Source organism: Labrus bergylta, chromosome 24 (genome assembly GCF_963930695.1).
Source record: "Labrus bergylta chromosome 24, fLabBer1.1, whole genome shotgun sequence".
Lineage (NCBI taxonomy): Eukaryota > Metazoa > Chordata > Actinopteri > Labriformes > Labridae > Labrus > Labrus bergylta.
This window is the reverse complement of record NC_089218.1, coordinates 10,874,686-10,897,313: the sequence shown is the minus strand read 5'-3', so window position 1 is coordinate 10,897,313 and position 22,628 is coordinate 10,874,686. Positions and strand designations below refer to the sequence as shown.

At 42.4% G+C, this 22,628-nt stretch overlaps 1 protein-coding gene across 4 annotated transcripts in view; it reads right to left on the bottom strand.

The window, feature by feature from the left end:
• Positions 1-4,121: 4,121 nt before the first annotated feature.
• Positions 4,122-22,628, bottom strand: part of zeb2b (zinc finger E-box binding homeobox 2b) — a 91,558-nt gene continuing 73,051 nt past the window's right edge. For 2 of the 4 annotated variants that reach the window (XM_065952047.1, XM_020634176.3), the window contains exons 4-10: positions 21,676-21,744; positions 18,609-18,797; positions 17,191-17,405; positions 12,858-12,966; positions 10,234-12,245; positions 7,875-8,055; positions 4,122-6,241 (exon numbers count right to left, since the gene is read on the bottom strand). In XM_065952047.1, the coding sequence (XP_065808119.1) occupies positions 5,673-6,241; positions 7,875-8,055; positions 10,234-12,245; positions 12,858-12,966; positions 17,191-17,405; positions 18,609-18,797; positions 21,676-21,744 (3,344 nt within the window). In that variant the 3' untranslated portion in view covers positions 4,122-5,672. The remainder of the gene's footprint in view (positions 6,242-7,874; positions 8,056-10,233; positions 12,246-12,857; positions 12,967-17,190; positions 17,406-18,608; positions 18,798-21,675; positions 21,745-22,628) is intronic. The other 2 variants (XM_065952048.1, XM_020634180.3) reach the window with 1 other exon arrangement.

Here is a 22,628-nt window from a genome sequence, read left to right as displayed (position 1 = left end):
TGGGAGAGTCTCCTCTACTTTTCCTTCAGCCAGACCCATTTTTTTCATGAATCTATTAGATAATAAATAACATTAATTAAAGCAATATATACATTTAATAATGACCTTTACCACCTGGTGCTATCAACCTCGATCTGATTGAAACTCAGGTGTGAAAATGTTCTGAACATGAAGACAAATATATTCTGTTCAGTAAATCATCTAAAGGAAACGTTTGCTGTCAGGGGAAACAATGTGCTTTATATCAATGAGTAACATGAGAATATTTATTAGCCTAGCTTAGCACAAAGACTGGAAACTGGGGGTAAAAGCTAGCCTAGCTCTGTGCATAACACTCCTTAATGTGAGTGATGTTGCTGGAGACAGCTCGAGTGTCTCTCTGAGGAGAGTCCTTGCAGTGACGAGCAGCTTAAAAGATGTATTCTTCTGATGATGATAATGATGCATGTTAAGCGAACACCTTGCGTGCTCTACCTGTCCTTTAGTATTGAGCGTGTTGGTTCTCCTCTTTAGATCCGAGGCCGATCGCCCTCTGAGTCACTCGCTCTGTTTGTATTTCAGGGACTGATCTGTTCTCCAGCGCTGCTCCGACTGACTCCAACATGGAAATAAAATACACTTCCAATCCTCGTCTGAAAAAAACCCAGACCTCAGACCTCATTTCATTCAGCGGGCTCCGACGTGTTCTGTCATGCTCTATCGCTCTTATTTTGTGCATTAAAGCGTGATCTTTTTTTCCCCTTACGTCTTCATTTTGCTGCTCTGCTTGTGTCTCTTTTTCCATATTGCGATTCTTTCTCTCTATATATACTCTGGTTTTGTGTATAAATAAAGTTAATTTGCTTTTACCACATGCTACACGGACTTTCTGGTCTCTGGAAAGATGAAAAAAGCAGGTAAAGGAGAGGAATTAAAGAAGACAGAGGGGTTTTTTTGCAATGCAAACCAGCAGGTTTTACTTCCACGTGTATCTGTGGAAGTAGCCTGAGGCAAAATGTACACTTAGCTTTGGTCTACACGAGGCCCAGCAGTGAATCATTAGAGCTCAGCTGTCCAAAATACACCACCAATCTGGCCCGGGCATATGGCTGCATGACACTCATATGAATTACACCACTACACGCTCGTGTTGTTGTTTTTTCCTCCCTTTAAATGTTCGATTAGCCGGCTGAAACGCCAAACACCGTTTTACATCAGAGGGCATCAAATTGAAGATGCTGGAAAAAGATGAGAAACAGGTCTGAATCCTGAGCAGGTAGGAGGTCTGTCAGGTTTTTAAGCACTGTTGGACAAATGAAACACATTTTAAGATGAATATGTGGTGTCATTTCTATCCTTCAAATCTGCCGACTATTGCACCTTTATAGTGTCTTTATGCCACAAAATTCCTTGAAGGTTTGGTTGACTGTTGTTAATCTCTCCAGGTGCCAAGAATTTGGTGGATTTTTGGCTCAAGGACAATAAAATAAGAGCTGGAAATATCAAAGACATAAGTCTCCCAATGTTTATGGAGGAACTGTTAATATTTGTCTGACAGTAATACTTCTACTTAAATAAATATATTCACACAAATCACAGGAGAACTCCAAGATCACTCGAGACAAACGTGAAAGCAGCACATTGCTTTGTCTGTCTGTTGATTTGTTGTTCATTCGCTGCCTTTTTTGACATATTGATAAAATGATCAAAAACAAGATTGTTAGTCCGTATATGTGTTTTATTTTGAAATTTACCAAAAACTCTGCGTTTCCGTGTCTGAAGTCATGAAGTTGTATTGAGAAGTGATGTCCTATTTCAATAGCAAAGTAAATAAAACAAAAAATAAAAACAAGAATTAACAGAAGAAAGATATTTAGGGTGTTTTTACTCACTTTTTGTCTCTCCCACGACGTTTTTATTCTCTCCTACAGCGTTTCAATAACATGCCAATTATGCAAATTAGGCGATGACATCATTTAGCGACTTCTATCGAGCTACTTGAGTTAGCAACCAGCTAGCCGCTACATCTCACTCTCACATCAACGACCTCCACTATCCAAGTCCTTAATTCACCTTCACAACAGGTGACGTCGAAAGACTGTTCACCGACGTGGCTGGATAGTTAAAAGTCATTTTTGTGTCTTTTTGTTCTGCTTCACGCTGCTGCGCTGTCTTCTCTCCTGTCTCTTCCCGCTAACTCCCGCCTTCCCGACCCACAGCCAATCAGCAAGCAGGAAAGTGGCAGTGTAACACATCAAAATAACTATTTGAATCATATGTTGTTCATTCTGTTGTTTAAAATTTAGAAAGAAGCTTCATTAAAAAACAGTTTAGGTTTGATGTCATCTTTGGACAGTCATAGAATCATTTTGTGTGTTTGGAGTTAGCCTCACCTAAAACGACAATAAATAAGAACTTAAAAGTTGATAAAATTTCTTTTTAATGTGATTTTAGCGTCTAATGGTTGCTTTTTTGATGCTCAGTCTAAGCAGAAACTGTCAATTTCTTCACTGATGCCTCATACAAAATGTATCAGGAGCGACACTTAAAGCCCAAACATATTCAAGTGCAAACTGAAATTATTATTAAACGCACAAAAAAATCAATGCAGAGCAGGTTGATGCAGCCTGATTGCAATTAAAAGCGCTCGTCCTTTGAGCCGGGGCTAATAGTCTGAGACAGTATTGATCTGCTGATTGGATTAACATCAGTATCAGCCGATATCTGAAGAGTGACGACTTGGACTCCTACAGACAGAAAGGAGGGCCTGAGGAGAGCCTTGTGCAGAGGTAAATAAGAGTTTTAATCAGAATATGATCTGATTAATGTAATTTTTCTCCTCCTTCCTTATTCAGTGATTCCCTCTGTGCTTGCAGGAATATTTCATCCCATCCATCTTGACTTTTGACCTCCAGTAAGTCGCTTGTGAAGCTCTTCTGCGGATGTAAAATGCAAAAGTGAAGGAAGGTGGAAATTTCTTTCATGGTCTCCTGAGGATTCCCCGCTCGCCCGCCCCGACACGCGCGCTCATCTTTCACGTGTGCATCAGTTCGAAGCACATTATCAAATTCATCAGCTAATCATTTAAGACCCCGGCTTTTATCTGCAGGATGCTCCGCCGATGATCCGATGGTACGCCGATCGATAGGAGCAATCCGAATATGCAAAGCGTGTTCTGATGTTTGGCATCGCTCAACCTTTGGCGCTTTCATCTCGGCCGTTTGATGTTGCTTTGAATCTGCATAACGCAAAGCGTGAGGCTAATGGAGCCGAGCATCTCCTTCAGCGGAGAGGAGGCCGCTGCTGGAGTCCACCTGTCAGCGCCGAGGAGAGTTTAAAAGTGAGATTTGGAAAAGGAGACTACAAATCCTGGGTTTTACAACAGTATGGATATCTTGAGGGGGCTAACGTTTGGATTTTTCCTAAATGTACTGAGCACCCAATACAGAGCCAGGTGGGACTCCAAACATTGTGTTCTTTAATGCATATACACAATAAATAAGTATGTCTTTGGGAGCCGTATTGTTATTCTAACTGTCAACAAATCCCATCCAAACATTCAAATATTTATCTTCCAAACCGATCACAACTATAAATCATATTAGAGACAGACTCCATCATTTACTGACACTGCAGGACACTGAAGTTTTAAGCAGAAATGACTCTAACCGGAGGTATCCGGGTAGTTATTGGGGACTATTTTCAGCGGCGGATTGACACATAATTGTGCACAGAGACACTAATCATCATGATTGAAGGGAATGTTTGCCTGTTTGGATCAAAACATTTGAGGTGTTCTTACAGGATTAGTTGACAGTAAGTGTTTCTTCTTTGTGATGCATGTGGATGAAACGTGCAGGTGAAAGAAGATGTAGAAACAACATGTTTGGTTTTACTTTCTCATCTCAATGAGCTGTAATAAGCAGCAGAGCCGAGGTCAGCCCACTTTGATCTGTTAGAAAATGTGAATTGAAACTGTATGTGATTAACATAATGATGAGGAGCAGAAAGATGTGGGTGTGAGGGGAGAACCATTCCCACTTTCTCTCTCCATGGAGAGAATTTGAAAGCGACTGGATGCCGACGCTGCCAGTAGAGAAAGCTCTCGGTGTGTGAAGAAACACGACGCGCTGATGGGTTGGTACTCTGTAATTTGGCTACTTTTATTCGAGCAGGGTTCATTTTCAAGAGAAATTACAAATTAAGAATTCAATAATACTTTTACAAAGACATTTCAGGAAAGATTCTTCTTCAGTCATGATATCATACATAGTATTTAACAGTCCCTCTTCATTTTTTTTAGCTTAAAAAAAGAAACAAACATGAAGAAAGTGGAATTTTTCAGTCGAAAATACAGTGTTTTCACAATTGTATAAAAGTTCCCAAATTTGGAATTTTCCAGCAACTGGAAAATAAAAAGGAAATAAAATAAAATAAGATTAAACTTCGCATTTCACAATGTTTCAAAACACAATAAATGCTCTCTTTACGTAAAATTTGCCCCTATGATCGACACCATGTTCCTTTTTACTAAAATATATCTATATATTGAAGAACTATAGTACTGTACACAACAGTATGAAATAAATAAAATTAGGAAATATAAAATGGGCCACATAAATAACGCTTTTTTTTTTCAAACCTACAAATAAAATGAATGCAATTTGTTGTTTCCAAAGAAAAAAAAAAGAAGAAGAAGAAAGAAGTTGGTTTGGTGTAATACTGACAAAAAAAAGAAGAACATTGCACAACATAATGTAAACTAAGGAACTGCTGCCTATAATACTGACACGGATGCTTCAAAGAACAACGGTGAACCATTTCATAATACTGAAGCTGGTGAACAAAAGTAACCTTCCTTTTACACAATACGAGGGTGGCACTTGCAGAAAACACACAGGTTAAAAGGTTTGCATATAAGGCTTCTTTTTTTTTCTTATCAAAAACACCTTACAAAGGCTTCATCCTTCATTTTTTATCCCCCCCTCCCTCCTCTCCATCAGTCCATAAACTGTATTTTCCCTTAAAAACGAAGGTCTCTGTAAATCTCCGTCCGTCATACAGTCCGTTTGTTCAAAGTCCTTCATTTGGAGTTGATTCAAGAGGCCTGAAATAGTGTGGCTGGAGATGTTTGTGGCGAAAACTAAAGACGACACCGTAGGTAGGTAGGTAGGTAGGTGATAACAAAAGGTAATACCGAAGGACTGTAGTGCAGACACTACTGCTCTTTTTCCAACACTGTATAAATATATACATAGGCAATACTTTTTATTATTTTTGTTCATGATTATAGAAGCGGAGTGCAATTTGTACAAGTCACTAGTTGTGCTATAAATACTATGGAACACAGGGGGTTTATTTGAGGAGGTTAGCACCACACATATTTTTAGGCCTTAGTACTGTACATTTTTTGAAATGTATTCATTTATTCATTGTTCGGTTTGCATAATGCAGCTTATTTCACAAACCCATGCCTCCTCCAGATTGATTTCGAGTCCATGTCTTGTTCGGCAGACATATTTGTTTCCCCCCTCTTCAAGGGAAGCTTCCCGGAAGCTTCAGGCACGTGCACGTACAGCTTAAAACACGGCTGTTTTAAACCGAGCGGGTAAGAATACTGAACCGAAAAAAGAGAGAAATTAAAACTCTTTTTTTGTTTTTTTTAAGATGGGAAGCTTTTTAAAAATCTCCGATTACATGCCGTCCTCCATTGCGTCCTCGTGATCCGATTTGGTTTCCGTTTTGCCGTCCAGCGAGCTTTCGTCCATCGAGTGCTCTCCGTTCTCTTCCTCGTCCCTCAACGTGTCCGGGTCCGTGTCCATGCTCTTGCTCTCCTCCTCCTCCTCTTCGAACTCGTCCCTGCGTCCGATCTTCGCGTACCCTCCTTCCACTTCCTTCCGTCCTTCTCTGATCCCTCCGTTCACTGCGTCGTGCCTCAGGATGGCCTCGCGCTCAGCCATTTCTGGGTAACCCTGAGGTGTCATGCCCTGCAAGTAAGCCCGCGACATGAGCAGCTCCGTGGGCTCCAGGTGGCCCTTCTCACGGGCCTCCCTCTCTGCCGCCTCCCGCTCCTCGGCCTCCCGCTTGCAGTAGGAGTAGCGGTGGTTCATGTGCTGCGAGTAGGAGCCAGAGTGGGAGAACCGCTTCCCGCACTTGTCACACTGGTAGGGTTTCTCCCCCGAGTGCAGCCGGGAGTGCTCAATGAGATGGTGTTTGTGTTTGAAGGCTTTCTTGCAGATCTGGCACTGGTGCGGCCTCTTGCCTGCAGAGAAGAAAACACAAGAAAGACAAAAAAACGAGACGTGAGTCGACTGTCCCGCTTACAAATCCAGCAAAGCACACAAGTCAGATGAAAAAGGAGCACAAAACGTTGAGGAAAAGTCTGATGGAATTGATGGCATGGAGTAAAAATGACATCACGGAGCATTAAATCCAACTTTGACATACGACTTTGGGGTTATTTGTTTATTCAAATTGTGAGCACGATGAGAAAGTGCGCTCGCATTTATGGCCCGACATTATGGAAATTCCCTCCCGTGGTTAAAAGCATGAAGAAACTCGACCACAACTACTTATTTAAAGCTCATGAATGCAACATAAATAAACAAGGAAAACAAACAGAGAAGGCGCGACAAAGGAGTAAACACGTCCAAAATGGGCGGAGGAGGAAGGAAGAGGCTCCGAGGGGTTACTCTGCTTATCTGCGAGCATGATTCAAGTTCATGGTGACGCCTGGGCCTCGGTTAAGATCTGGGCTGGGGCTGCGGGACGCTTCGGATGCCAGGGCAGAAATGAGAAACCCAAGCTGGCCACAAGGGCAGGGTGAGATAGTTTTATGACACGGGGCCATAAACTGTCGGGCTAAATAAATGTGCTCCGGCTTGTTATGTGGCCGCACATTTTATTCCAAAGGACAGACTTCTGCACTCAGGATTTTGTCTAAAAAACTAAAGCCGTGAAAAAAAAAAAAGAGGATAAATTTGTCTTGAAAAACTTCTTATCCTCAGTTTCTGCAGCTCAGCACGCGTGCAAACATGGCTGCCTCGCTCGCACAAAACAAGACTCCTCTGTCGGGTTCAAAAGCTCTTCTGAGTTTGATAATATTCTTAAAAACAACTACTTTAAAGAGTCACATCCTGAGCTAGATGCAGAAACTCTTCTTGAGATAACGCCCCCCTCCTCCCTTTTTTTTTTTTTAAAGAGTTCGACACACGCTTCCCCTCCCTCCCTTTTATGTCCGCGCAGATAACATGAAGGCTGCATGAAGCGGCGAGCACTCGGCTACAGATAGCGGATAAAATAAATGATGCAACCTAGTGAAAGAGGATCTCTGTATTATAACTATAATGAAATACTTGTTATCAGCGCTGTGAAGCTTCTGAGCACCGCTCCGCTGATGTGATCTATCGCCAATAATGGGGCCGATAAAGGCATTAAGGCCTTTTTTCAGGGCTTTATATATCTAGGTGAATTGATGTGTGTCTTTAAAGATAGCAGAATGGTTCAAACAGCAGGGTATGATTGGAAAATAAAGAGCACAATCACTTGAAAAGCTCCCTCTGCTCTGCCTACCTGCATTAATTACAGTCTATTCTTTTCCAAAAGAGCACTACATCTTTTCAAATGTGTATTTTTTTAGAGAAGAACACACACAAACAAATCACATTTTTAGCAAGCTTTCTGGTCTAAACATCTACTCATTCCTTGGACACGCCTGTCAATGAAAAGGCAAGTTAGGTGTAGAATTACAAACAACTTAAAACAGGGAAGGAAAGAAAAGAGAAAAAAGGGGGGAACATAAAGTATATAAATATTCATACTGATTTGGAAACACAAACATTTAAAACATAAAAAAGCATGGGGTTTAAAATATAAGGGTCTAGAACAGTATATACCTGTGTGTTCATATTTGTGTCTTAGAAGGGAACTGCTCTTCTGGAATGTTTTGTCGCACAAGTCACACGCGTACATACCACTTTCGGTCTTCTTAATCTTCTTCCGCGACAGACAGGAGTCGGGGTCTGTCATGTCGTCCAGCCCTGACATGTAATCTGGTGTACCGTCGAGCAGGTCCCCCTTCAAAAACACAAAGAAAAAGAAAAAGGGGAGAGAAGAACACAGTGAATGTTGTGTTCAAGTGCATCCAGTGACTGTGAGAAAAAAGGAAGTTGTTAAGGGAATGGCCAAGGGTTGCTGTTAGCATTATCTTAGATAGCTAACAAGGCTAGCCACACAGTTTTACCGACAAATTGTTTTAAAGAAACGGAATTTCAAAAAATAAAGCTAGCTAGAAACAGAAGCTAATATGCTAATAGCTAAACAACTGCTAATTTAATTGAAAAATAAAAGCTCAGACACAAGTTTAAGTTCTATGAATTAAAGTATTTTCGGAACAAATTGAATTGATATTATTATATTTTATTAGTAAAGGGACCGTGTACAATATTAAACATAAATGTTGCCATTTGATGTTTTGTAGCAGAGTTAGCTTAGAGCTAGTTTACATCTGCAGTCCCTCAAAATGTAAACATCACATAGTAATAAAAAAATATAAAGTATAACAAACATAGCAGATTATCCCAAAGATGATGTGTTAGTGCACATACATTGTTCTTCTTGGAATAAAAACTCTGCTATGCTAAAATAATAATTGATTGATTCCAGCAGATGAAGCTGTAAGCTGAGCCGTACCTCCCAAACAATCAAACCATGTTACACGTACTCATGCATTTTTAATTACAACACATAGCAGCGTTGATTTCTTATAAAACTTCCCGCTCTGGAGTAATATCCCCCATCTATATCTGACACGCTCCTCATTATGAAGCCCCTCCATAATGGCGTATTCAGTGTGGTCTCATTTTGTACAGCAGCGTTCATTCTGCACAATCCTTTAAAAACTCTCTTTTATGATGAAGATTAGTCTTAAACATGAAGTGATGGAGGACAATATTACAACATTAGAGGAGGCGCGGAGAACCATTCTTGAAATTGCAAACTCATATAATGATTAAAATCAGAAGGGGCACCTTAATGGCCAATATTGAGCCACCAAAGGTTCCTTTAATGAATATGAGGGTGATAATGTGAGGACAGGCTGTGTTTTAAGAAGGGACCACTATCACTCTGCAATCAATTTGAACTAAACGCCTGTAGCTGTATTTTTAAAATCTAATTTAATAACTTAGAATAGGAAACATTATTAATACTTTTTTTCATCAAAATGGTTCCCTCTATGTTAAACAGCCTTCAGCATTCGCTGGTAATGAACATGGAGCCCGTGCATTATTAATCCACATGTAGGAGCTCATTTTGTGCTGTGGCTCGCTCTTTAAAATGCAGCAAAGTTGCGACGGGAAATTTCAGAGAAGTGCACGGCTCCGGGGCTCACCTTTGTCATTTTTACAAAGGCCTTTCACCCATATTTAATAAGAAGATATCTGAGTTCAGGCCAGAGCTCGGAGAGGACCAGAGAGTGGAGCTTTAATGGTTTCTACAAAAAGCAGCAGTGGTTACAATCACAGATTTTAGGGCCAAAATCTGTCCTGATATATATTTGGATCTGAATTAAATATATGAATTGTTCAGGTTTAGCCCGGAAGACCCCCTAAATGTCTGTTTTTAATCATAATTAGACACGTATAACATCTAAACATGAGGTTAGAGGCTCATTGGGAATGGAGTGAAGCTGCATTCTTGATAATCATTTGGCATTTTTGATATTTAGTCAATAAATGTCACGAGAATTGCTTCCAGAGCTCTATATTGCATCTTCAAAATTGCATATTTTCTTCCCCATCAACACTCTAAAGCCTGAAAATAATTTATTTTAAAAAATATTAATTGGAAAAGTAGCAGACGCTTTCATTTGGGAAGCAAAAACAAGAAATTATTCTGCAGTTTTCATTAAATTAATGACAAATTTAAGATGTTAAGCACAACAAAACTTTCTGAAATAATGGTTCCTTTCCTCATTCATTAATCCAAAATAGTTTAATTATCATCCTTGTATAAATCAGCCTTTTCTCCATGACACAACCTAACTACACCTCCCTTTTCACCAACCCCGGGGTCATGTCACTGCTGTTTATCTCCATTGCCTCTGCCAGCTCAGTCTACCTCAGGTGAGACTTTCTCTCTCCTGACTCTCCTGAAGTGGTTTTTTTAATTAGCACCAAAATGAGTTCAGATCATTTTAGGGAGCCTGAGTGAGCCTGGGGGCTTCTTTCACAAAACCACAGGTGGCTTATTTACCTGGAAACCTGGTTTCCGCTGGTATTTTCTCCTCTGCTGCATCTCGGCAAAGGTGGCCGCCCCTGCTGCGTAAGTGTAGGCCATGTGTGGTAGGAAGCCCATTTGATCCATGCCCGGGTAGGGCCTGAGACCCGGTATGCTGGCCTGCATCGGGGGCATGAATGTGGCAGGTGGGAAAGCGCTCTGAGGTGGAAGTGACGTGTACAGGGGTTTTCCGGCAAACGGGTTCATGCCGAAGATGGGGCTAGTGCTTTTTTCAAGGGTCCCGTTGTTGGTCGAGCCTGAGAATTCCCTCTTGAGATAGGCCAGGTTCAGAGGCTCTTCGAAGTGCTCTCGTGGGGAGGGGATGCTGTTATGGTCGATGGTGATGCTGTTGACTTTCGGTCTGCTTTTGACAGTCAGTGCATGCTTGGGTTCCTTCATTAGTCTGGGCAGGGAGAGGTCCAGCGGCTCGGCCTGCAGGTCCTCCGAAGTCAAGCTGTTTGGAGTGTAGGAGCTGCTGTGGGAGTTTTTGGAAGATGTGGACGACAGATTTAGCGGGGAGGGGGTGTTGCTGCGGGACTGGTCCAACCTTTCGCCTTGGGGTTTGGCACCGTTGCCGCCAAACTGGTGGTTTTTCAAATGTCTGAGCGAGTTGTCACAGTTGTTCACGTTGTTGTGGAGCTCTGCGATGGAGGGGGAGGTGATGCGGTCAGAAGGTTTGAGTAGAGACACAGGTGACCTAGCTGCCATTGAGTCTTTTGGTTGAGTGTGGTGGTTATTTGTTCCGACAACCATGTCCATGTTGTTCCTGTGCTCGAGAGGCGGGCTTCTGTTGGAGCCGTACTGGTACATCTTCCGCTGCTCAAACCACTCCTTGACGAATTCCTGAGGAAGTCCGACCGCTATGGAAATCTTGAGCAGCTCCTCCGAGTTGGGCTCCATGTTCATGGCGAAATACGCCTTCAGCACAGACATGTGGTCCCTGTAGGGGTGGATGTGTCCGGTGAGTCCCTTCTCAGACAACATGGAGGAGGGTAAGTGGGAGTTCTTCTCCATGAACATCGCCGGTTTGTTGGCCATCAGATTCTCACTCGGCTGCAGCACGGCTTTGATCTCCTCGTTCATCTTACACAGGTAGCGTTCGTGCTGGTGCAAAGGTATCGGCCCGGTGAAGCTTTCTTTGCAAAATTGGCAAGCATAGGGTGTAAACATGTGATTTTCCTGCACCTTCTCATCCACACCTCCGTCAAGCATGTGGTTGGGTTTCTCTCGTTTGATATTGCTGATCTGTCTCTTTGAGTCTGTCGTCAAGCTCTGGAGACAGGCTTTGGCTTCGTTCACTTTCTCTAACGTGTAGTCGATGATGCTTTTGGTGGCGCCGTTGTGATTGACAAGAGGAAGACAGACCTGTCCCGCTTGTGCCAGCCCCTGTTTCTGCTCCTCCACCTGAGACCCCAGCTCCTTCATGTAGGCTTTAAGCTTGGAGAGCTCCTCGGGCTTGCAGTCCATTTTCTGCCTGCACACAGTGTTGTCCACGATCTGCAGGACCTTCTGCACCTCGCTCAGGTTGTTTGCCAGAGGACCGGGGTAGCACAAGAGCTGTGACTCCAGTCCGGCCATACTCAGGTGCTGCAAGGGGCTCTGACCAGTTGAGTTGTGGTGAATTCCCAGTGGGCTGTTCCCTCCCATGCCTCCGTTCATGAACGGCCCAGGAGCGCCAAATCCGTGAGATGCCATCATCAGCTTGTAGTCGTTGAAGTCCAGCGGCTCCGTCTTGATGTTCAGGTGGTTGTTGTGGTCGGGGAGGCCGAGCGGTTTGCCGTTCTCAAGCTTCTGCCGCAGCTGGGTGATGGCAGAGTTTGTGGGCGAGGAGGAGGCGGAGGTGGGGGAGGAGCCCGTCTTCATGTTGCCTCGCATCCGACCGTTGACGGCGATCAGGCCGATGCACTTTTTGCTGCTGATGTGGGAGCTGTAGGAGCCCGAGTGGGAGAAGCGCTTCTTGCAGTTAGGGCATTCGTATGGTTTCTCACCTGAAACAGAAAATATGAAGCGTAAGATATTTGTGTGAATGGATAACTTAATATTAAAAATATATATAGTTTACTGACACTGCCATGGTAAATGTGCAGAGGGAAGCTCAATGTCTGCTTTGTTAAAAATGTAAAAAGAAACAAAAGAAAAGAAAAACCATCAGGATGTCAGAGGCTGCTTTTGACTTGTAAAAATCAAAATCATTGCACCAGCGCAGAGAGCCTTCTGTTTTACGTCAAAACATCCAAATGATGTTGGGTTTATTGGTTCATTTCTGAGCAATAAAATTGTTAATAAATTCCAAAGTTGTCCCTTTCCATCCGGCCAGGGGCAACAGATGAAAATTTTGCCCTTCGAGCTGCTTCATTTAGCTCCTCTGTTAATCAACGGACATTATTCCTGACAAATAAGCTAATAAATGAGAACTGCTGATGTGCTTCACACGCATACACATTTCTAAGCAAATATTTGACTTGGCAGCCGGATTGGTTTTAAACACAGCAGAGTTCAGCGTCCATCAGCAGCAGGGAGGGTCCGAAAGAAACCACAAGGAATTTCTGCACATTTCAAAAATCACAGTCATGAATATTCACATTCCTCCCGCGACTCACCGCTATGAATCCGGAGGTGTTCTTTCAGATGGTGCTTGTATTTGAAGGCCTTGCCACACTCGTTGCATTTGAACTTGCGGTTGCCGGCCGCTTGGTTGAGCAGTTGGTGCTGTGAGAGAGAGAGAGAGAGAAAAAAAAAGGAGATGTTGAAAAAAATGTACAAACAACGTGAGGGTGAGAGTTCAGTAAATAATCACAATCAGCCTGCGTGAAAACAAGCAACAAACGGCTCCAGTCGCCAAACGAAGCATCTTTGCTTTCTACTCCCACCTCCCTCCAACGACTCCGGGCAGCGGCGGCGATAACACAGAGAATCACATACCTTTTAATTTCCTGGCTCCTCAGCCAAAGGAGGCATGCCTTTAGAATTTGGCAGCCCAGAAAATAGAATAAATGAAAAGAGTCTTTTTTTTTTGAGCGTTTCCCCTTCATTAGAAGCGACGATTTGATCTACTTTTCATTAATTTGGGCCTAATCAGTCTGAAAGGTATTCAGAATGAGCTCCTTCGCCCCGCATACCTGCATTCACTACGGGTGAATTACACTTTGTACTTCTTTCAAGAACACTTTCAAATGTCTCATAGTAATTGGGTCTTTTTTTAAAGCCTCAAATGTCTCTTTAATAATCTGCGGATACAGAACAGAGCGAAGAGGCCCGGCCTTGATTCCCCGTTCAAAGGTAAACATCAGTTGCAATCCATCGAATTTGCAATTCAAACAAGGCCTGTGCTCTAAAAAGAAAGAACAAAAAATCTAAATATAATACACAACGACAACAACAACAACACTGGGTGTGTGAACCTGGCGCATCACTCACAGCACGATTAAATCCAAGTGGGAGTAGAGGACGTTAAACAGTTAGTAAATTAAAAAAAGACACATTTTCTACGAGCTCGCTGGGGGGGAAACACCCCCCCCCCCCCCCCCCCTCCTCTGAGTTCAGCCTTGACAAATGCTGGGGTGTGTGCTGACTCTACCCACATTCCTGGGGAGACAGATGGTGGCGCGTAGGACACTGGGAGGACTGGGAGGAATTGTTCAAACAGCCCCAACCTTCAAAGATCAAGCGGGGAGATTCAGGGGGCCCAGCCAAGCGCCGGAGAGGGACCCCACCGCTCGTATGTTGCTGAGTTGCATAAACAAACAGCAACAGCTGCTTCGCTCCCCCTCCCTCTCGCCCCCCTCCTACCTCCACCTCCATCCCTTAACTCCCCCCAGAGGACCCCTGCCCGGTAAAGTTTAGTCTCGCCACTGCTGCTAATAAGGCACAATCGCTCGGCGCTCTTAATTGTGAATGGCACCGGCAAAATGCTCTCCTTCATAGCTCGTTTTCAGTGTGAACACCGCCCGCCACTGCTGGTTGTGGGCGGGGACCAGACTGGATGTTTGCATATGTATAACCTCTAATTAGTCATATTTCAGCTAATTGCTTAAGAGGAGGAGGAGTATTAAGGCTTGTAAACATACGAGACGGAACAGCAGAGCACATGTTTACCTATCCAGGACATTATTCTTTATGTTAATCTGATTGCTCCGGAGTTAGCTGGTAATTGCTAAATATACAAACAGGAAGTGATATGTTTGAGAGGCAGAGATTGGACGTAACAGACGACTTATTTTTGGTTCCTTTACTTAAGCGCAGGTATCTCCTCTCTACTTTTGTTTTTATTTGTCCGCCAACTTTTTTCATTTTTGACACAGAGCGATGGAACATTTTAAAAACTGGCTCATTATTTTAATGAATTTGCGGGGAAATATAGATTTATTTTTACTTTGCATCACGGTCCACTGCGTTCTCGACACCAAGGCTGATTTCAACCTTAATGGGTGGAAAAATAACATGATGGAAAGACGCTTATTTTGTGCATCCAACGGTGCAAATAATGCAGGACAGGCCAAAACAACGAAAACATCCAAAAGATGAAGCATTCAAAATATGCAAACTTAGGCGTTTTTGCAAACCAGCAGAAACAGCCCACAACATTGGAGCAGATTTCGGAGTCTAAATCTAAATCCATCTGATTTTTACATTCGAGCAAAAATGTTTTAATTTTATGGGATTTTAAGTGAGAATGTTGTTAGATGAAGTGACCTTTGCAGAGGTCTACTAGTCACTTTAGCCTGTACTTTTACACTTTGACTTCAGTACAGAACTTAAATTAGTTATTTACTTTTACCAGAGTCTGTCATTTCACATGCTTCTCTACTTTTTAATCGTGTAAAGAATGAAGTTTTTCTTCACTGCTGATTTTTGTTTTGTAACTCAAATAAAAAGAAACAAAAAAAAACAAAAGAGAAAAAGATATTATGGATAAAAAGAGAAAGAAAAGAGCGCCGACTAACAGAAAATCTCACAGAGTAAGACATCACCTCAATCTCATCTGGAGGATTACCACTTAAGCAATCCAGCTAATTTACAAATCAAGATAACCGGCTTTGTGGAAGGAGCCACGCTGCCTGAATGGGAGTCTTTGGCCATTGACTGCGGCTCTGGAGGGGAGCAGCGGCAGCATTGTAATATGAGGATTGGGACGGACGGCCCATCTGCTCACGTTTACACCCAGCTGGTAGATCAGGTGAAAGTGCTGGCTGCTGACATCTGATCAAATCAGCCACAGTCTGAGCCTGTCGTGTTCGCTTCAGAGGGCCCCGACACAACAGCCACGACCTGTCACTGAACACCGCGGAGCACCGGGGAAACGTGAGAGCAGCTGGGATTGGACCGTTTTACACAGGACATCACAAGACTTTCATAGCAGGCGAAATTTAAGAGGCAACAATTATTTATGTCACTTTTTTTTTTAGGGGTGAATACACATCATTCTGTGTTATAAAAAATATATATATTCTTAATGTGACTTGTGAATGTGAAAAATAAAGATAAAATAGAATTATTTTAATCCCTTTTTTTTCTGAGAATTTGTCTTCAAACATAAAAAAAATATATTTATATATTTTGAAACTTTCTTTCCTGTTTGTTATTGTGTTCTTTTTTAGATAACTGAGAAAATAAAAAAGCATACAAACTAGAGAACAAGGCAAACCTCCTCTAACGGAAATAAAAGATTTGAAAAAAGATTTGATTCAATTTTAAATAAAAAATAATCAAAACAAATAACGGAAGAAAATCTAAAGAAATACCATCCAATTTAAACAACAATGGTGAGAAAAACTTAAATAAATTATAAGACTGTAGAAATGTATAAAATAGAATAAAATAGATAGAGAACATTTCAAAGAGAATTGGTTGCTGTGTTATCCATTTTTCCGTACATTTTGTTTTGATGGATTCATTTTATCCATACAAATATTCTCTCTACTCCCAATGTGTCCTGTCTCTCTTCAGCTGTCCTCTCTAATAAAGGCAAACAAATCTCTTCACCAAAAATCACCAAGGTGTCATGAGTCCTCTCCGCGCTGTGATTTACTTCAGGAAGGGTTAAAACATCTTTTCAAATATTTTAGAGCTAATTTTGGAATCTTTTGCTTTTTCGCTCAGCACAAAGTTGATAATAAAGGAGATTCAGCATGAAGAGGGCGATGAAAGTTTCCTTCTTTCACATGTCAGCGTGTCTCTCAAAACAGGAAAGTAGAGCCTTCACATTTTAGAGAGGCCTCCTCCTCCATCCAGGCACAAAAACAGACTCCATCTCCGTTGATATTTACCGCTCTAATTTAACTTCACTGAGAAGTTATAATTATCCCCCAATGTGCGAAAACTCTGAAAGCGTGCAATTTCTTTTTTTTGCCACAATCTATCTCGCAGCGCATCTTCAACTTAAAGCTGACAAGCGAGTTAAACGGCCGTGACTGCTGGATGTGTTTTCACCTCACAGGACTTTAAGGTGATTCATGCTAACTGCCAGCGGATTCACATTATATTTCAGACGTATAGGGGTATAAATCGCTTGAGAAAATTCAAGTATACACAGATGTTTATGCAGTGCATGAAATTAGAAGAGGGGGGGAGGCGGGGTTTGATGGAGTGCTACTGCTGCAGGCTGCACCCGAAGAACATTAAAGACCAGGAAGTGAAGTGAAGTTAAGGAGCTGATAAAAATTTCCAAATTGGAAATTCACACAATCATCCGATCGTGAACACGCCACTGGAAAATCATATCAGGGAGGGCCATCAAAAAACCATTTAGTCCCTCAATTAAAGTTATTACCATTAAAGGATCTGCATCTTCAAAATGCCATGAAAAATTAATAATGATTGCCAATCAGAAAAAATGATCTCCCTTCTCGGAGGGACATTAGAAATGAAATGGGGGACAGAAGAAGAGGAGGAGAGAGAGGAAGAGGAGGAGTAAAAATTAAAAATCCCCCTAACCTGATCCCTTGCAGGCTTGTGTGTGGCCATATGCCGCTCAAGCTGAGTGCGGTAAGCAAACGTGTAGTTGCACAGGGGGCAGGCGAAGTTCTCCTCGTTCTTCTCATGGCGGTACTTGATGTGCTCCTTCAGCGATGTCAAACGCTTGTAGCCCCGGTCGCAGTAGGGGCAGGTCAACAGTTGGGCGAAGGCATCTGGCGTTCCAGGTGGCAGGTCTGCACGGGAGACAGCGGGAAGAGGAGGGGGGAGGAGGAGAGGGAAGGGGAAGGGGAAGGGAAAGCGGGCCAAAAGGTCAGCGAATCAATGGCAGCTAACGGGCGGGCTGCCCAGGAGTGGTATGGGAGTTATCTCTGCAATCTGCTCCACATGAGAGCAGCAGTGTCAGGCTGGCATCCGCTGCACTAAGACCTCCTCCTGACTCCTCTCACACACACATGTTCTGTTCCACATACACTCCCCCTGCTCACTATTTCCTTGACAGAGTAACGGCACTAAGCTACCAAATGCACAAAAACACATGCTACCATCAACACAAAGTCACGTTTTAACACCATTCACACTCACACTATCCTCATTTCTGCAGCATGAATCATAAATTCATTCCAATTCAGCCCCCTCGCCCCCATTTCTCCCCCTCTTGGGAGCTTCGGAGGTGCACTATCTGATTTCAAGCCCCTGCCCAGCTGTTGCTTAAGACTGTAGGTAAACACTGAGGCATCCGGCGAATCTGTGGGACCAACAGCTGCCCGGCCGTGTCAGCCTGAAGAGCCGCTGCTCTGTCCAGATTCTTTTTCTTTTTTCCTAACCTTTCCTGTCGCTTACCAGAGAGGTTAAACGGTTGTTTCTTAAAGTTCACGAGCTTCATTAGCTACCTGATTTCATGAATGTGTTGTTGTCCTTGTTGATAATAAACAGTCTTAGAGTCTAATCGCTAAAGTACAATTAGATACATTCAATGAATCCCAATTATCCTGTTTATAATTCTCCTTGTTGTCAATTGTTTTGCTTTCACACTGTTATAAGCTAACTTAAAGCTACAAGCAAAAACAATAACCAAAGCCTCAAACTCGTTAGCTTGATGCTAACTCATTGTGGTTGGCTGTACTTTTGTTGTGCTAAATTGAAACATTTACTACACATAAACTTGTCATACAATATTCTTAATTAATCAACTTTTTCCAAATTACTGACTAACATAGGAATGTGTCCAGGTAACAATAGGTTAGCATCAAATTTGTTAGCTAGATAGCTAATTTAAACAGCTAATGTACTTTGGTTTCTATTGGACATTATACCTCTCTGATCTTAAAAGTATGTGGAAAACTTTTTTGACACTTTTCATTGTACATAATAAAAGTAACAGCTTTAATTCAAACATGTACAAAATGATAAAGGATGCAAACAAACAGGACTCGTACCGTTCTCCTCTGGACCGGTGGCCTCCGGCGTGCCCAGGCGGGACAGCTCCTCAGGGGCTTCTGGGTAGATGATGGCGGTGTCTCCCCTCTGCAGGTACTCGGCGATGCTCACCACGTGACTGTCGGCGTCGTCCAGCTTCCGCTTGGAGAAGAAGTCCTCGAACTCTGAAGTGCAATCGAGGCTCTTGACTGAAAAGAGGGCGAGAGAGAGAGGAAGAGGGACGATGAAGGAGGAGACCAATAGAGAGGAGAGGAGGAATAAATTGGATTCATTTTTATCCCCTGAGAAATGTCTTACAGGAGGATATTGGTGGAAATGCGATGAGGACAGCCACCCTAAAACATTACAGCCGTGCTTTGGGGAGAATACATCTAAATTACCGGGTTTGCTTGTCACGCCATGGCGCCTAAAATAAGAATTGTAACTTAATCCGGACAAAAGTCAGAGATAAACCGTGAGCTGCAGAGAAACTTCACTGACCCAATTTAGTCCTGACATAAAATCTGATTTTGGGTTTAGGGCTGTGAAATAAAAGAAAAACACACTTATACACATTAAGGAACATACATACACAGGCCGAGGTTAATCAGCAACAGAGCCATGTTTCTTTGTATCGACTTTCACATATAAGGTCAATCAAGAGACTGTGGCTTTTGTTGATTCTGTGTTGAACAGATTACGGAGGCCAAACCACAAACCGGAGCAAAAAAAGAAAGAAAGAAGGGGAGCAGAATGTATCTTAAGCCAGCCAAAGTGCTGAGGCCACACAATGCGTTTTCTCAAATTATTTCCCAGTCCCTCCTCTTTGGGGGAAACTCTCTAAGCTGCAGTGTGGAGATAGCTGCCTCCAAAAACAAACCGGAGCTAAAAGAAATCAGCAGGCTTCATTAGTCAAGGGGATGGCTGACTTTCAACACACACACATTTATAGAGACATTCACACTGTTTACAAACTGGAGAAATTCTGCACCAAATTAAAAAAAAAAGTGACGTCTCATCAGACTGCATCCCCTGTTAATTAGGCGTTTAGACGGCGAGCTAAGGTGAGGTTTAAAGAGCGATTTGTTCGCCCGTGATGACTTTGCGGTCCAATTTGCAAAAGGTCAAGGTAGTAGATATTCGGTTGTCAAAAATGGCACCTAAATGTCAACAGTGCCAATGGATCTCTTTTGATAATCGCAACAATATCCAGCGTTCTCATTAGATGATTCTTTTTGGCTGTTTGAAGACGTGCTAAGCTAATTGTTAGCAGCAGGAAAGTAGTGTTTTTAAGCACTTATTTCAGAGTGACAGATGAGAGACAAGGATGCTAATTTGTGCAAACACTTTCTGAACTTGAGATGTTTTTCTTTCAATCACAGCAACGCCTTCAATGTCTAATTTCTGAGCCACTGGGGAGGAAAACGCAGATCTTTCTTTAGGAACACACAACCGTAAAATGTTGTCAATTTCACGTTTTACTTTAGCAACATGCAGTCCCTAAATATTCTCTATAATTTAACTGAAAGAACAAGTGTTTCTCTTCATATCTGAAGATTTTGGTTTTAAAAAAAAAAACATTTCTTAAAGAAGAAACCACCCTTGTGGTATAAAATGTGATTTCACTTCTTATTTTCACGATATGCAACCTTTTTTAAGCTTCTTCTTGATAACTCAAATGCAGAAAAACAGTCTTATTCTTAATTTTTGTGTCATTCTGGATGTCAAATATGAAGGATTTTAAAGGAAGCAGTCAAATCTGGAGCAGAAATTGGCGATTTGAAGTTAAGCATCAACAAAATGCAACTTTATGGGCTTTAAAACAAAGTGTAGTTTCTGTTTTCCTTCAGTCAGTGCAATGTTTTCAAGTCTTTTATCATGAAACTGCATTTACTATGGGCTTTTCTTTTTTTTTTGAAAGATTCTGGAAAGGAGAAAACGTCCCACTGGAGCTGAAATGTTGTTCATTTGATGTTTTACTGTCACGAGATTCAAACTTTTGAGGGCTATTCTTCACATTTGATTCATTCTGCATGAATAATGAAAGTGATTCATCTTGAAAACCCACTGGTTCTGGACCTGAAATGTTTTAAGTTTCATGTTCTAGTTTCACTTTCATGCTTCTTTATCATTTAACTGAATAAAAGGAGTCGTCTCCTGCATGTTTAGGTCTGTCTGGGTGAAAAATATGGATGTTTCTTTAAGGAAAACGTCACATTTTTGGTCCCAGCGCGGGAGGAAATCACCTGGATCAAAGTGTGCTTTGGCACCGGGGACGTGATCAAACTGCTCATGTCTCTAAATGAAATCACATGTGATCTGGTGGCGGGGAAGCTTCCACGAGCGGTGCCACAGCATTGTTTCCAAAAAACTCCTTTGAGTGGTTCAAAATGGAAAACATTTGCTGGACGTGCAACAGAAAGAAAGACGAAGAAGAAAACATGGCGACAAACAGAACATAATGAAATCTGAAGGGAGGTTCTTTTTTTTTTTTTTTTAAAGGCAGGGCTGTGTAGCGTTCTGTGGGGTGCGTTTGGTTTACCCAAAGCAGCGAGCAGGGCCAGTAGTCAGGGTGGCCGGGATGATATCATGGAAGGGAGGGGTGCGTGGCTGCAGTAAAGCTTCGGTGGCTTAATGAGAAATGGCAGGTAGGGTTCAGTTCCACCAGGCGTCGGACACAGGACACAAACACTCACTGAGACGCCAAAAAACACATTTCTTAAAATATTATAATCACCTCAGCTGAATGTAAACGACACCGGATCTGTGTTCAGCAGGATGACATCTTTCCTAACTTATAGCTTCATGTTTGTGGATGTAACTGTTCTGCTATTGTTATTTTACAAGTCTGAGGCTGCATGATAAATCGAAGCGTTATGTCTTGAATGTCTTGAATGTTCACTCTGGTTAAACTGGATGAAACTGGAGATGTAACCAGCGTTTATCCGGAGTAAAAAGCTTCTTTTATAGCATTGCCAGGCATAAAGAAATGTGTTTTAAAGCATGTTGCAATGAAGGGAGTGGGAACAAAAAGTCAAGAAAACAGCGAGAGAAAACAACAGCACAACACATCTGCAGTCAACTCACCTGTACCGTTTCCAACTGCCTGCAAAGTGGCGTCAGGCCCCAGGGTGTCGAAATCATCTTTTATTTCATCTGCACGGGGGAGAGAAGGAGAGAAAGGGAGGGGGGGGGGGAGAAAAAGGAGGGGTGAGTACAATCCAAACCAACAAACGCTGACAATGAGGCCTTTAAGAAGCAGGTATGGAGAAAGCAATAAAGGCACCGCTGTGCATCGCAGCGCAGCGCCGCTTTGTTCAGCACGCTTAATGAATGCTATCATCCGGGCCAGACAGTGACTTATTTACCTTTAACATGACAACAAGCGGCGGGGGAGGCGGAGAAAGCTTCAATCGCCAAACAGAGTGATTAAATACAACACGGAGCACATCCACCTGAGCAATCATAGAGCTCCAGCCAACACGCAGCCTGAGCTTATTACTCCCTGGCTGTGACGCCGCTGCAATCCTCTGCATGCAGGATCACGCTTGTTTTATCATATGTCATTTGGCGGATGCTTTTTATCCAAAGCGTATTGTGTGCACACTTTTTCTTTTTTTCTTTCTTTTTTTTTTATTTCCACCACAACAGTCATCATAGCACAGAGTCATCAGCGCCTTGCTGCTAGCTAAAAGAAAACAAACCCTAAACCACAAATGAAGAGTTGGAGTTGCACAAACATTTCCTGGGTGGAAGAAGAAATAAGCTCATTGGTGGGTTTAGCCTCAGGTGGGTGGAGACAAAGAAATTATGTTGTCAAGTGAAGCTCTTAAAACAGGAGGGGACAAATATTCTGAAGCTTTAAGTTAATGAAGCTAATGTGAGACACTCCTTGAAATTCTCTTTAAAGTATGACGGCATGGGATAAATCAAATACTGAAACGGTCACAGGCTTTTAATAAACTGTCGAAGCATTCTTTCGGGGGACAGAATGAGCATTAGCCAAAGCTAACAAGTTAGCACCCAAGCCAAAGCTAACA